We start from the raw sequence: 16,121 nt of genomic DNA on the forward strand, positions 1-16,121 counted from the left end.
TTACAAATAGTAAGCTTGTCTCAGCTACACACCAAAAACGTCCATTACCATTTCTCTGCCTCAGTTTCTCTGATGTGTGACTGTGACATGGACTGAAAACAACTGTCTTCAGCTTCCCATCCCGGGTCAGCACTGTGTGCCTCTGCCAGGCATTGAGCCTACCAATTCTTAGCTCCCCACTGAGTCCAGTGCTCTGTGCCTGTGCCAAACACTGAGGCTGAGTGTTCTTATAATAGAGTCCCAGTCCCGCTGCCCATGAGTGCTGCTCTCTCTTAAACATTCAGGCTGAAATGTTCCATGCCGGGTGTCTCTCCCTGGCTGAAGTTTTTGGAAAGTTTGTCTGAAATGGAACCTCTTGGCTGTGTCCTTCATATCAAATTGCCATTTTCCTCTGACCTGCTTTTTGTTGTTGTTACTTTCATGGTGCATTTTTCCAGCAAAGTTCACAGTGATTGGACCCTCTGAACCTGTCACTGCCATCCTGGGTCAGGAAGCTGTGTTACCCTGTCACCTGTCCCCCCGGATGAGTGCTGCAAACATGGAGGTGAGGTGGTTCCACTCTGAGTTTGCATTCTTTGTGCACCTGTATCGTGATGGGAAGGATCAGTATGATGGGCAGATGCCAGGCTACAGGGGAAGGACAGAGCTTTTGAAAGCCGGACTCACAGATGGGATTGTTCCCTTAAGGATTCTCAATATCAGATGTGCTGATGAAGGACAATACCTCTGTTTTGTTCAAGATGATACTGTTTATGAAGAAACTGTATTGGAACTGTGGGTAGCAGGTCAGTAGGTCCTCTCAGTTTTAGCTGTGTGTGGTCTGCAGGCTTTATTCTTTCCTATTACAACTGTGACTCCCTGCTTGTGAAATATTTCACAATAACACAGTGTATCTAACTTTCAGCAAACAGCCCCTTTCATACCAGGAAAATATGCTGGAAACTTTCCCAACATGTTGTTAAAAACATTTTTAGGATGGCCAAGGCACTTTCTCACCCGATCTTAACTGACCCCAAAGCTGTCTTTAGTCAAGAGGGGAAAGACTTCTGGACACATATGGCCTTCCAGTTGCTTTGCAGTCATTTCTAGGATGTGTGGCTAAGATGGGACTGACAGACTTTTATGACCGTCTTATTGGTTCACTGTTGGTTGTTCCTCACAGGTGTAGTTAAAATCAAATGCAGTATTCTTATTTGCTAAGACTGTATAATGGTGATAGTGGTGGTAGGTGTGATGGGTTCCCCTGGGGTACCATTTGGAACTGGGGTAAAACTGACCCCTCTGTCTAATCAGTCTGGTTTCCCTCTTGCATCGTGATGTTGTGAAAAGCTGCAAAATCCTCCACACTTGCCCTCACACCAACATCCACAGGCAGGGACCACATCCATCTTTGTGCATGATGCATCTGGCCAGGCACTCATGAACCAACAATAGCGAAGCTTCAGCCAAAACACCCCCCAGCCCTCCAACCTAGGACCCTGGGTCTGTACCATCCTGCCCTGGTCAAAAGCCTGACCAGTAAAGATTATTACAATTACCCACTTCGCCCCTTCCTCGATGTGGAGAGGAATATACACAAAAACGTTTGTTAACTGAGCTGACACTTCACTCAAACCACACTATTTTAGGTAAAATATACATATAAAATTGATTTATTAACTACAGAAAGATAGATTTTAAGTGATAGCAAAGAGATCAAAGTTGATTATTAAGCAAGTAAAGAAAAACCCAATCTAAGCCTAATATACCACACAGGATTTGAATCAAAAAGTGGCTCACTCTATTAGATAGTACAAGCAGTTTGTAGATGTTTCATACACAGGCAGGTTTCCTTCTTTCCCACCTGGGACCATCACTTCCCCAGTTCAGGGTCAGAGCTCTTCCAGAGGTATGTCCAGGTGTTGAGTTGTGGGGCAAGTGAGGCCAATTGGTGATGCCACTTCCCTCTTTTACAGTTTATTTTATATGGTGGGAACCCCTTTGTTCCAAGCCAAGTTCCCAGCCCAGTATGTAGAAAATACAGGTATCAAAATGGAGTTCAGTATCATGTGATCTAGTCACATGCCCCTGCATGCTTGATGAGTCATGGCAGCCATTATCCATAGGTTGTCTGCAGTGTCCCCCAGTGAGGACAAGACTTTTCCATGGCCCATTGTTTTTGGTGATGGACTGTTAGCACTGTCTAGCTTCTTCACTGTTGTACTTGAAAGGCTAGTTGTGGGTGCTACCCAGAACAAGCACATTTGAAATACAGATGCATAGTCAATATTCATAACTTCAGATTTAAAAATGATACATGCATACAGATAGGATAATCATTCAGCCAATCATAACTTTTCCATTGACACCTTACTTGACACGTCTTGTACAAGATGCAACATAATTATATCATAATCAATCATATTACTATGGTGGATATGGAGTGCAGAGTGTCCTAGTGGGGAGGGGAAATTATGCGTTTATCACTCTTAGACAAGACTGAGAATTTTCCCCTGCTGGTTTAACACTTTCACCATGAACCAGTTAGATTTTTGTTTAAATAACTGTATCTAGCGAATGCATTAATGATCAGATTTTCTAAAGTTCAGATCCTATTCAGTTATCTACATTGTAATATCTCCAAAGGTGTCAGCGCTCAGTTGCTCCTGTGTTGAGATGACAATATCTTCCACTGACTCAGTGGAAGAATTTTAAATATTTGTTCAAATTTTTGTGTGTCCATGAGTACTGGGATTTCAGACATTGCAGTCAGTATTCATTTATCCCGTCTACTGACTACCCGCATGAATTGGTGCTTTCTAGCGTGAGTAAGGGACCCACAAACTGTCCCTTTTGCTTTATTAACATACGGAATTGACACCTTTATGTATTTCCTCTTAGGTCTGGGCTCTGCTCCTCTTATCTCTGTGGAGGGTCACCAAGATGGAGGGATTCAGGTGGTTTGTCAATCAGCTGGTTGGTACCCAGAGCCTGAAGTGCTGTGGAAAGATCTCAGTGGGCGACATTTACCAACACTCTCTGAAACAACATCCCAAAGAGATAATGGCCTGTTTGAAACAGAAACTGCTCTCATTGTAATTGAACATTCAAACCAAAACTTGTCCTGTTTCATCAGGAACACCGTTCTCAATCAAGAAAAGGAATCAGCAGTTTATATAGCAGACCAGTTACCATCCAAATCCCACACTGAAGTCACTACCACTAGAAACGAAACAAAATATAGGAAGAAAAGAACTGAAACCTCTGTGTTGGATATTTCGTAATCCATGCACAAACACAGAAGATAGTGTCTTTACAGGGTTACATTTTAAGCAATTTGATTCCCTTAATTGTGAGTATTCAGACTATCAACATTTTGGATTTCATGTAAATTTAATTTTAAGTTTGACTTTCCTGATATTCTAGCATGTGTGCACGTGCATGCATGCGCACGCACACACCTTCCAAAAAGGTGTGTTCCTCCTCCTTTTCGAGAAGGAACTTTCACTCAATCCACTGATGCACTAGGCCCCTGTAACCTTAAATTCACCTTAATGATATTTTTGAATGTGGTAAATTTTGTACTCTGGCTTGATTGTGATCTGTAGAGCCCTGTAAACCCACAGATATCTGCTTTATGTTCACAGATAGCCTCATCATTTTGGGGGATTGCAGATTGCATGCGGATGCCAATTTTGTATCAACGCAGGGCTCTAGTGATCTGTTCACTTCACCAGCTTCATTACCTTTGTGAAATGTCACCTAAATCATGTGATGTTGTTTTTCCTGACATTCAGTGGGACTTGCATTCCTTTATTTACTTTGATCCGGATCCACAGAAGGACTCATTTTTACCCTTTCTCTAGACGCAGAAGATGTACTGATTAGTTAATGGATGACACTTGCTTGTGTGAACACTTCTTGTATAAGTTTCAGAGTGCCCTAAATAGATTTAGCTTCTATCAATTCCTTATCAACTTCAGGTAAATGGAGATAGAGCACTATGAAGCTGATTTATGATTTAAGGTTTTGTGTATCAATTTATTTAAATTGGTGCAACCCTCCTATGTTGTCAACTCTTGAACCAATTTAAGAATGACCCCGTAAGAGAGTTTCCCCAGGTTCACTAAACCAGAGCACAAGCCATGTGTGGAAAAGACATTAGGCGCATTTGAAAATTCCATCCTGTTTAGATGACCGAATCACTGTGAACACAAGAACAGCAAATGGAAATTAGTTAATTTGTTGCACAAGTGTTTGGATAAATTGTGATTATGGTTTTTCTCAATATTAGGGGGTAACTGTGGATTTTTCAAAAATATGCTAATTAATCTGGCAGTTTCTGAATATTACTTACTGCTAAGGGCCAAATTCTTTTCTGGTATAACCCTATTAGAGTCAATGGGGTTTTATGGGCTGAGAATTTGTCTCTGATGTCTGTGGCCCTCTGAATAGCAATGAATCAAAATCAGGGCTGTGTTTTCAAGGATAAATCAGTGGTAAAGCTGTGTTGATTGGAGCTGCATTTAAAAACAGTTTCTGGTCCTTTGTGTAGTGTAGACATGGCCGTTCTTTCACTCTTCCCTCATGCAAATCCTGCTGGGCACTATTTATGTATTTGTATGAAAAAAAAATCTGCTTTTAGTCCCCACTTTCAAACTAAGGCAAGCCCTGGGTATTTTGTTTTTCAGATTCCTTTTTCCCAAGGGTGAATCCCTGGATGGTGGCTCTGAGTGTGATCCTGGTGGTTTTGTTTGGTTTCATTGGCCTCACTGTTTATCTGTTTAAAATGAAAGGTAAATATCAGAGAGAGAAATATACTGTACATAAAGGGTTTTTTCCCCTAATAAATAAGGGCAATTTAGGGATTTAACATGAAAAGAATGTGTGATCTGCTGATCTAGTCCTAAATAAAGAAGAAGAATGGATGTGAATTTATTGATAGAGGGTGGGGGTAGAGGTGCAGAGGAGAGAATAGAAGGGAGGAGTGTCTCAGACAATAGACTGAATCGGATCATAGCAGATACATCTCTGTTCTGCTTGGTCCTCCATCTCCCTCTCTTCCCAGTTCTCAGGCAACTATTGCTTTCTGTCTCTGGTCCCACTTGAGAGAAGGTTCTGCAAAGCCTAGCCTCATATTTACCTCATCTCTCTCTCTCTTTTCTTTTTTTTTCCTTTCTTTTTTTTTTTCATTGCTAATGAAGTGTAATGCACCTCGACATTACAGTGATAGGCCATATAGACATGCCCCTATCGTAAATCAGTAAAAACCATACCCATGATCACATAACTCAGACACAGCTGTCCATGTCCTGCTGAACTTCATCCATAAAGAATACCAGCCCAATTTCCAAATAAATTGAACTTTTCCCTCCATGCGCCTAATGAATTTTTTACCTAGAGGATGTAGTCTTCTAATACTGTTTCATGAAGCAAGGCAATGAGAATAATTTATATTTATTTCTGTACTTTTCAGGGAAACTTAATGAAGAAGTTGGTAAGTTTCAATTTCCCTTTTTCCACAAATAGAATTTTTGACCATGGCTACACAATTGTCTATGGGCTTCTTGGAAAGACAGGAGGGAGGAGAGTCTCAGACAGTAGAACTGAACCAGAGAATAGGATCAGAGCAGTCACATCTGTGTTCTGCTTGGTCCTTCATCCCCCTTTCTTCCCAGTTCTCAGGCGGTTATCGCTCTCTGTCACTGATTCCAGTTGAGACAAAGCTCTGCAAAGCCTAGCTTCTCAGATTTGTACTCCATCTCTTTTTTGCTAACAAAATGTATTGCACCTCAGTGTTACAGGGATAGGCCCAATAGAAATCAGCTGATGTGGGGGAGGAGCAAAAGGGGCAGCTTCCCCAGGCTCTGGCTTTGGGGGCCCCCGCAGGGCTCAGGGTGCCCCTGGAGATTAGCAGGGGAGAGGACCTGGCGCCTGTTGGTGCCTGCTTCTTTCTGGAAGGGTCAGGGCAGCCCATTATGACTTGGAATTTTTCCAGTAAGGGTCGTAGCTTCCCCTCTCCAGCCCCACGGAATAGCCTAGGTAAGTTCTCTTCCTCCAAGTGGCTCTGTTGCAAGAATCATTTCCCCTGAGATCCAGCAGGCTTCCTCCTGGTTGCTGCCCACTCCTGTCACAACCTCTCCCTTTGAAGATCATTTCTTCCAAGTGGAGCAGGCCCTGTAGGAATGAGGTCACTTGAGCCCAGAGAAGTTTTTGTCTCTTCCTGACTGGGAAGGGGCTGTGCCCCAAGACAGGGTGTGTTACCCCAAAGTTTATAAAACTAGATTAAGTCTAAACTAGATAAACTTCACACCAAAATGTTATTGGGGGCGGGGGTGTTTGTGGGAAAGCAGTAGAAAAAAGGAAGTTGAATAAAAATAATCACCCAGCCTTAACTTTGTATTGATGATAAAGAGAAATAACATATAGGGGAAGGAAAGCTCATAACAATTTTGATATCTATTTCTGTTTGTTTTAGTGAAACGAGATCTAGAAATTGATAAGTGTCATTTTCTTCCCTCAGAAGAAAATGTTTGTAAATAATTGGATCCCCCTGCAGAAGTGTAATAGAGTCATCGGTGGGTTAGGTGGTCTAGTGGTTAACACACTTAGTGCCCCCTCCCAGTGGGCAAGTGTCAAGGTTTCTTTCCCCACTTTGAACTTTAGAGTACAAATGTGGTGACCTGCATGGACCCTTCTAAGCTTAATTACTAGCTTAGATCTGGTAACGCTGCCACCAGCCAGAAATTCAGTATCTGGCGCACTCCCTGTCCCCTTCAAACTTTCCCCTCCCTGGGCTGCCTTGAGACGCTTCACCAATTCCCTGGGTGAACACAGATCCAAATCCCTTGGATATTAAAACAAGGAGGACAAATCCCTGGATACTTAAAAATCATAGGAGAAATTAACCATCTCTCCTCCTTCCTCCCCCCTTTCTAGAATTAGCAAATCCTCTGCTTTAGAAATTACATGGGGGTCAGATATTTATCCATTTGTTCACATGCTTATTGGAAACGATACTATATAATTGTAGCGTCGTGTCAGATGTTAAGTCTGATATCACATATTGAACAGTGTTAATCATGATTTATATGCTTCCTCGTGTCTACCTAAGACTATAGCAAGTACAGGAGCTGAAAAGCTATTGCAGGAAGTAGATTTTGATTGGTATGGATGTTGTGAAGATGCTCACAGAGTGGCTTTCACTTAGTGATGTTTGGGAGCAGTTTGGTGGTGCCCTGCCACAGCAAGTGCTTCTGGAGTCACAATCCCTCTGGAGCTGCCTGGCGTACCCACTGCACCCACTTGGGAATATGCAGCATGAGTCTTGTTGTACAGCCAACCAGTTCCCATCCCTTCTCTCTTTGGGGTGAGTCAAGACTTCCCTCCACAAAGATTTGAAAGTATCTTGTCCCCCCATTGGTTCTCTGGTCAGGTGTCAGCCAGGTTTCCTGAGCTTCTTAACCCTTTACAGGTAAAAGAGACATTAACCCTTAACCATCTGTTTATGACAGCAAGTCTTTCAGTTCTGGCCCTCTTTTAATCAGAGGGGCAGGGAGGTGGGTTTGTTTAGTCTGGAGAAGAGAGGACTAAGGGGGGACATGATACCAGTTTTCAAGTATATGAAAAATTGTTACAAGAAGGTGGGAGGTAAATTGTTCTCATTAACCTCTGAGACTAGGACAAGAAGCAAGGGACTTAAATTGCAGTGAGAGAGGTTTAGGCTGGACATTAGGAAAAACTTCCCAACAGGCAGAGTAGGGAAGAAATGGACTAAAGGAGGATGTAGAATCTCCTTCATTGGAGTTTTTTAAGAGCAGGTTAGACAAACACCTGTCAGGGTAGTCTAGAATAGATAATACTTAGTCCTGCCACAAGTGCAGGGGATTAGACTTTCAGTCTAATGATTCTATGAGTCTAATAGAATCATACAGTTTAAGACCAGAAAGAATGATTGTATCCTCTTGTCCAGTGTTCCAAAAGCTGTGGGGTGTGCCCTGCTAGGAGTGCATGAAGGAATGTTTGGGGGACGGAGTCCATGGCAGGGCCCTAGATAGCCCCCATGCGGCATGGAGAGATAGTGCCACCCAGCCCCTTTCTGCCCCAACTCCAGCTCTGATCACACCCCAGTTTCACTTGGTCCCCTGCTCCACACCCAGCCCTGGTCTGGCCCCAGCTGCAGCTCCACTCCACCTGCTGCTCTGCCCCAGCCCATGACATGCTCGACCCACTAGCCCAGCTCCTGCCCCAGCCACAGCTCCACTCCACCCCCTGCTCTGCCCTAGCCCCTGCTCCACTTTTCCCCCAGCCCAGCTCCCACTCCAATTGCAGCTCCACTCCCCTGCCTGCCCTGCCTCCAGCCCAACTCTGCCCTTAATCCCTTGCCACCCCCAGCCCAGTTCCACCTCTATTTCCAGCTCCTCCCTTATGCCCGGCTCTGCTTTCAGCCCAAGCTCCCGGACTCAGCCAACTGTGGTGTAATGGAGGGGGGAGGGGGGCCTGAGACAGACTCCATTACTGGTAAGTGGGGGCGTGACAGGATAAGTTTGTGCCGCACTGGTCCAGTCTGATCTCCTTAAGAGGAGTTTGAATAGAAATAATCTCTCAGTCTTAACTGTCATATTGACGATAAAGAGGAGTTTCCCTTTTCTTGTTTTATTTCTAACAAACAATTTGGGTATTTCTGTTTACTTTTTAGGCAAACGAGATATAGAAATTGGTAAGTGTCATTATCCTTCCTTTGACAAGGATTTTTTTTTTTAAGTGGATCTTCATGTGAGAGTTTGTTTAAATGGTTTGGAGTTGTTTAATATTACATTTAACTTTTACAGTTTTGTTGTAATACGAACCCCTTTGTTTGTTTACTTACTTTTTATTGTTCTTTCTTGTGGGCTTTAATGTAATTGTATAAAATGTGGGGAAGTGCTACGTTTGAAAAACTGATAAGCAATAGAGTCACAGAGTTCCAGACCAGAAGAGAGCCCTGGATCCTCTTGTCTGATGTCCTGAAAAGGATCCAGGAATTGGTCCTGCTTCCAGGGATTGATCCTGCTTTGAGCAGGGGGTTGGACTAGATGACCTCACGAGGTCCCTTCCAACCCTGATATTCTGTGATTCTCTATGAAGAGGAGGTTGATTTCTCTCAGCCTTTACTGTCATATTGACAATAAACAGATATAAAACATAAGGAAAGGGAAACACCTAACAAAAATATCGATTTATTTCTCTTTAAATTTTAGACAAACGAGATAAAGAAATAAGTAAGTGGCATTCTCCTTCCTGTGACAAGGAATGTTTTGTACCAGTTTGGATTCTCATGTGGGAGTGTGTGGAGCAGTGGTGGTGGAGGTGTTTGATTTTAAATTTAACTTAAAATGGCTACAGTAGGAAACCATTTTTGTTTGCTTACTTTGTTATTATTATCAGTGTTTTGGTAACGTGTGCGTGGGGGGGTCAGCTTTAATATAGCTTTATAAAATGTGGGGAAAGACTAAACTGGATGAATTTCACACCAAAAGTTAATTTGAAAAATTGATAAGCCATGCAGTTATAGAGTCATAGTGTTTAAGACCAGAAGGATAGACTGGATCCTGTAGTCCAGAGGTCTGCAGACTGTGGGGCAGGCCCCAAGGGGCATGTGGAGGACTCTTCAAGTGGGCGCAGGGCCGGATTAACTCTTCTGGGGGCCCAGGACTATTAGAGTTTGTAGGCCCCTCCTAGGCTCTGGAGTAGGGTCAAAAATGTGGGATTCAGAGTGCAGGAGAGGGCTGTGGATTGGGGCAGTGGGTGGGTGTGGAAGAGGGTGAGGGCTCTGACTGGGGGTGAGGACTTGGGGGTGCAGCTGGGGATTAGGGCTTTTCGGATGCAGGAGGAGCTCCAGGCTGGTGCCAAGGGGATTGGAGGGTGGGAGAGGGCTCAGGGCAGGATGCTGCGGGTGTGGGGTCTGGAGGGAGTTACAGTGTGGGAGGGGGCTCATGGGTGGGGCTGGAGGGTGGGGTCTTGGAGGGAGTTATGGTGTGGGAGGGGGCTCAGGGCAGGAGGTTGGGGGTGCTTACCTGGGACATCTCCCTTTTGGTGGTTCATGCCTCAGGGAGAGGGAGGAGGTGGCACTGCATGCTGTCCTGTGCTTGCATGCAGGCACCGCCCCCCACAGCTCCCATTGGCTGTAATTCCTGGCCAATACGAGCTGTGGTGGCGGCGCCTGCAAGTGAAGGAAGCGCGCGGACTGAGTTTCCCAGCACTCACAGCTCCAGCCCAGCAGGGTGGGGGTGAGAATGGCATGTCAACATGCAGAGCCGCTTCCCCGCCAATGCCAGGCTAGGCTGGAATGCAGGGGCTTTAGTGGCTGCAGCCCATGGTCCTGGGTAAGGCGGCACCACAAAAAGATCTGCACTTTTGGCAGTCTGGAGATCATTTTGTGGGGCCTCCCTTTCCCTGGGCCCCTGGGCTGCAGCCCCTAAAGCCCCTTTCTTAATCCGACCCTGAGGAGGTAAAAGGCAGGGTCCCTGCCAGCCCCCTTGGGGAGAGGGGAGGGAGCCCCACCCAGCCCCCAACCCTGATCCAATCCCATCTGCAGCTGCACTCTGCCCCATACCCCCCTGCCAAGCTCCAGCTCCTGCCACAGTTCCAGTCCTCCCCCTGCTCTGGCCGCAGGCCAGTTACTACCAAAGTCCCTCTCCTCCTCCAGGCCAGCTCTGCTTGTAGCCCCAGCTCCTTCCCTATCCCCAGTTTTGCACCCAGCTCTGCCTTCAGCCCAAGCTCCTCTGCTGAGCCAACTGGGTAGTAATGGAAGGGGGGAGCAGACAGATTCCATTACTGCAAGGGGTGTGTGATCGGAAAAGCTAGGGCACCACTGGTCTTGTCTGAGTTCCTGAAGAAGAGATTGAATAGAAGTAACCTGTCTTAACTATCATAGTGATGATAAAGAGAAATAAAACTTAAGAAAAAGCAAAACACCTGACAAACTTTTTGTGTCTGTTTAATTTTTAGGCAAATGCAATATAGAAATTGGTAAGTGTCATTATCCTTCCTCTGAAAAGGATTTTTTGTGTGTGTGTAATTGGATCTTCATGTGGCAGTTTGTTTAAATATTGTGGAGTTCTCTGTAAAATTTAACTTCTACAATTTGTTGTACTATGAAACCTCTCTTTTTGTTTATTTGCTTTTTATTATTATTCTTTTGTGGAAGAGTCAGTGTAATTGTTTAAAATGTGGGGGACCACTAAAGTGGAGAGATTTTGTACCAAAAGCTAATTTGAAAAACTGATAAGCAATAGAGTCACAGAGTTTAAGATCAGAAGGTACCACTGGATCTTCTTGTCTGATGTTTTGAAGATGTTGATTTCTCTCAGCCTTTTCTGTGGTATTGATGATAAAGAGAAATAAAACATAAGAAAAGGGAAATGCCTTAAAAAATTATTTATTTCTCTTTCATTTTCAGAGAAACGAGATAACGAGATAAGTAAGTGTCATTATCCTTCCTCTGAAAAGAAACTTTTTGTACCACTTTGGAGTCTCGTGTCTGTTTGTTTAATTGTGGTGGGGTTGTTTTCTTTGAAATTTAAATTTTAAAATTGTTCAATAGGAAACATTTTTAGTTAGTTTGTTTGCTTTTTTATCATCATCATTATTCTTTGGGGGTTTGTTTGTTAATGTAATTTTATAAAATGTGGGGAAAGACTAAACTGGATGAATTTCACACTAAAAGCTTATCTGAAAAATTGATAAGCAACAGAATAATAGAGTAGGTAATGGCCAAAAAAAATATGGCCCAGGAGGAATTGTGGGAAGGCACTGGAGGACTATCCGCACCTGAGATGATTATCTTCCCTCCACACTGCAAAGTGGGCATGTAACCAACCTGAATTAAAGTGGTACCTGGGCTACAGCCTAAACCCAAAGTCTTGCCAGCTAACCTGGGTGCAAAGCACCACCAACCTTGAATCACAGTTTTTGTACTTGCGCAATAAACAGATTGAGGCAACAGCCAGATAAGATCCTGAGCTAACTCTGCAGTGAAGATCCACCCTGGGAGAGAGAAACACACATGCAATCCAGTGGAGGTTGTGATAAACTTATAACTTTCTTTTTCCTTCAGTGTATTTAGTTTGTACAGTATTGAATCAAGCAATACTTGTTCAGATCTGTTCTCCTCTCTAATTATGTGGCTGGTTTTAGGGTGGAGAAGATCCGTGGCACCTATAGAAGAAGGTAATTAAAGATCATATTTGATCAATGTCCAAATATTCATTCCGATGAGGCAATATGCCTCTTTTTTTTTGTACATGGGAGTGGAGATGATAGTTCAGGGCAGACCTCCCCAGCACCCTGCATTTCACGGTGCATCACAAGGTGAAGTGGGGTTTGTGCCTATGTCCTACCACACCATAATGAATCCATAGCATATTGCGTCTACTCTTTCTGCCTCTTCACGGCTTGCATATGCACTGCACCCTGCAGAGATCTGTGATAGCAGCTGCCACCCAATGTACAGAACCAGTAGGACATGCACCTTCACAGCCACTTCTCCAGGGGGAGTTTGTTTTATGTTCCTGTGCTGATGTCCAATCTCGTGTCCCTTTGTTTCTTCCTTCCTCTTTTCCCCTCTGAAGAAGGCCAGGAGCTCTGCAGTTACCCCACACTGACGGGGTGATCAGGGACTGTGTCTGTGTGAGACCGTTGCTCCTGTCTCAAGCAGAGGAACAGAACCTTGATCACAGACGGGCTCCCCTGGCTCCATTCTACAGATCTGGGAAGCTCCTGTGATCAGCGCTGTGAGCTTGTCTCTTTTCTCTTGTCTCCATCCACCATGACCCCAGCATGGTCTCATCTCTGGTAAACAAGACATCAAGTCAGCCTCCCGATCACTAGCATGACCCTCTCCCTCTTTCCACCAGCCACCTATTCTGTACCTCCTCCCTAGTGGCAGATTTGCCACTGGGACAATGGGGCCTGTGCCCAGGGGCTCAGGAAAAATGGATGTCTCTGTGCCCCAACCTCCTCTGCCTGCCCACTGCTCCTGCCAGAGAGTGGGGTCAGGGCTTGGGGACTTGCCCCACTCCCCCATCCACCCAGCACTCCAGCCAGGGAATAGCATCAGGGTGTGGGGTCTTGCCCTGCTCTGCAGCTGGAGCACAGGTGAGCAGAGCAGGGCACCCCCCCATGCCTCAGCCCTAATTCCCCAGCAGGAGTGCGTGTGTGTGTGCGGGGGGGGAGGGGTTCTACAGGCAGAAGGGGTGGGGAAGGGCCCTTACTTGCTATGGCCCACGGCCCCACAAAACCTTCATTTGTCCTGGCTCCCCCACACTCATAGCTTCTACCATGAACGTGCCTCCCTTGTTTAGCCCCTCAGTCTCCCAGGATAACGTACTTTTGTGCTGCAATTACTGCTCAGCAGTGACATTCTTGGCAGGTTCAATCCTGGTACCATTTGGCCTGTTGCTGTCCCAGCTGTGAGATTTCAGAGCAGGCCGGCTGCAGTGGAGAGACCCCATAGTGAAGTCCAGCACAGCAGGGGCAGTGGGGTCACAGAGAGATTTGAAGTGGCAGGGGAGCTCTGTCAATGTTCACTGAGTTTTACCATCGGCTGGGGGCTCCCAGAGTCTCTAGTCCCCTCCCCGGGGAGATGTGGGGGAAGAAGGAGAGAGATTCTGAGTCTCAGGCCTGGCCCAGCTGTTCCTGTTGCTGACACATCTCTGCCAGGGGAGTGACTCTCCCCAGCACTGTGCTGAGATCTCAGAGCTGATGGGTAAATCCTGGAGGAAGGAGATTCCCTGAGTCACTCCCCAGCTGGGGCAGATTCTGTCACTGACACCATCAAACCTTCCCCCAGGGCTGAGCTCTGCCCCTAACGCTCTGATTCTCTCTCCCCAGCGCATGTGACTCTGAATCCAGACACGGCTCATCCCCAACTCGTCCTGTCTGAGGACTGGAAAAGTGTGAGATGGGAACAGACATGGCAGCGACTGCCCAACAACCCTGAGAGATTTGACTCATGGGGCTGTGTGCTGGGCTGTGAGGGATTCACCTCGGGGAGACATTGCTGGGAGGTGGAGGTGGGGGATGCGGGAGGCTGGGCTGTGGGGGTGGCCAGAGAGTCTGTGGGGAGGAAGGGAGAGATCAGCCGTAGCCGTGAGGGGGGGATCTGGGCTGTGCAGCGCTGGGGGGGTCTGTTCCAGGCTCTCACCTCCCCTGTGACCCCCCTGCCCCTGAGCCGGTTCCCCAGCAGGATCCGGTTTTGTCTGGACTGTGACCGGGGGCAGGTGACATTTATCGATGCTGGTGACGAGGCCCCGATCTTCACTTTCCCGCCGGGCTCCGTCCCTGGGGGGAGAATCCGACCCTGGTTCTGGGCGGGGCCAGGATCCCGGCTCAGCCTGTGTCCCTGAGACACACAGCAGAGGGGGGAACTGGAAATCAGCCTCTCTAGCCACACACACCCCAGTCTCTATGATCTTGGAGGACTCCCATCTACCCAGCTTCTGGATCATCTCTATGACCTGTGGAAGCCCCTCCCCTTCCCTGCAGTCCTGAAGAGCTGAGGTGGGGGCTGGGCAGGGGGCAGCACTAACAGCCGGGCTGGGCACAGGCAGAGGTGGGGGTGGCAGGGACACAGCATTGATCAATCAGGGTTTGGGGGTTGGGGAGAAGCAGCAGCAGCAGGGAGCGGTTTGTACAGATCTGTGGGGTTAGATCTCACTGGGGGCTCCCAGCCAGAGCTCCTGCCGCAGGGACCACGGTCACTACAGGGCAACTGGTAACACTGTAATGGTCACACACACCCATGGGGAGATGGTTTTTCCATCGATCTGCACCCATGTTACTGAAAGTGAGACTGTAGCTCATTAATTCCCTATATTAATTCCTGGCCATTGGTGCTATCTTAGTGCCATTAATCAAACTGTTCTCAGTAGCTGGGGATCTCCTGGCCGTGCTGTGGTTATTAAAGCTCCTTCTTAGCTCCTTTTACTTTGCTACTTTTCAGCTACTTACTGTAAATAAAACATTACAAACAATTCTTCATCTTTGTTCCACTTTACTGTCCCAGCTGCAGGTGATGGGGCAGAGTCCTGGGATTTGCTTCCTGACTAGGTTGTGTCCCCCCATCCCCCACAGGAAATATTGTGTCTCTAGGAGGAGAGTTTGGGTTTTACTGTGATGTGTCACTCTCCAGCTTGTGCTCTGTCTCTGTCCTGTGCACACCCATGTCAATCAGGAATTGCTCAGCTGTGCTCTGCGGATTGGAGGCTAGTTGCACAGGGTGCGATCCATGACTTGGTGTTGCAGTGCTGAGCATCACAGGGCTTAATTTGTAGGCAAGTAGAAAATCACAGTCTGCAACTCTGCAAAGCTGAGTTGGGGCCTAAACACCCTATCCAATGCATGGACATCACAGGCACCTTACAGTGCGATTCACAAAAGCCAGCTCACTAGGCAGGAAGCCATCTAAGCTAGCCAATGGGAGCGGGAACAAGGGGGAAGGGGTGTCCTAAGTCCTGCCCCCTCTCACAGACGCGCGCCAAAATCGGGGCTGCAGAGGGGCACCTATGTCTGCTTAGCAACCCACAGACGGGAACCCAGCATCTGAAGTCAGGTGGTTCAGGCGCCTAAGGTGTTTCTTGCTGGAATGAGGTAGGCATCTGTTTCTTTCCACAGGAGGGGGGGAGAGAAGGTGGTGGGTTTGGTGCTATCACCTGCCTTAAAACATTTAGCCCCATGGTGAGAGCACTCAACTAGCATGTGGGAGACCCATGTTCAGTTCTCCCTTCAAACTGTGTGCAGCAGCTCAGGAATGTGAGTACCAACGTCAGGGCAAACAGTTATAAACCAGGGCACAGACCTCCCACTGGTCTTGTGTCCTGTATTTAGACTTCACCTCCTAGGTATCAAGTGAGAACACTCAAGCACTAGAACAGCCTGAACATGGAGTCACAGACAGTCCCCTTGGGTTCTCCCATCTATCTTGCTGCTTTTCTGCCTCCTCCCCTGCTGCATCTCCCTGCTCCCGCTGCCAGGGCACCCACATTCCCAGCAGCAGAGTTGGGGCAGCTACTGACCAGAGGTCTCTATGGTTAAAGCCACCAGCTGCTCTATCCTAGAGATAGAGCTGGATGAAGGTTATAAGGGACCTAAGGCTAATGCGA

At 46.6% G+C, this 16,121-nt stretch overlaps 1 protein-coding gene across 1 annotated transcript; it reads left to right on the forward strand.

Moving 5' to 3' along the window:
* The first annotated feature begins 297 nt into the window (after positions 1-297).
* On the forward strand, positions 298-14,502 carry LOC116821119 (butyrophilin subfamily 1 member A1-like). The gene is given in 8 exon segments (XM_075071707.1): positions 298-435; positions 437-785; positions 2,881-3,165; positions 4,674-4,775; positions 5,456-5,476; positions 11,420-11,440; positions 12,157-12,189; positions 13,852-14,502. Coding segments are annotated over 8 exon segments (1,464 nt in total). The 3' UTR covers positions 14,367-14,502.
* Positions 14,503-16,121: the final 1,619 nt, after the last annotated feature.

Source organism: Chelonoidis abingdonii, chromosome 12 (assembly GCF_003597395.2).
Source record: "Chelonoidis abingdonii isolate Lonesome George chromosome 12, CheloAbing_2.0, whole genome shotgun sequence".
Taxonomy (NCBI): Eukaryota; Metazoa; Chordata; order Testudines; family Testudinidae; genus Chelonoidis; species Chelonoidis abingdonii.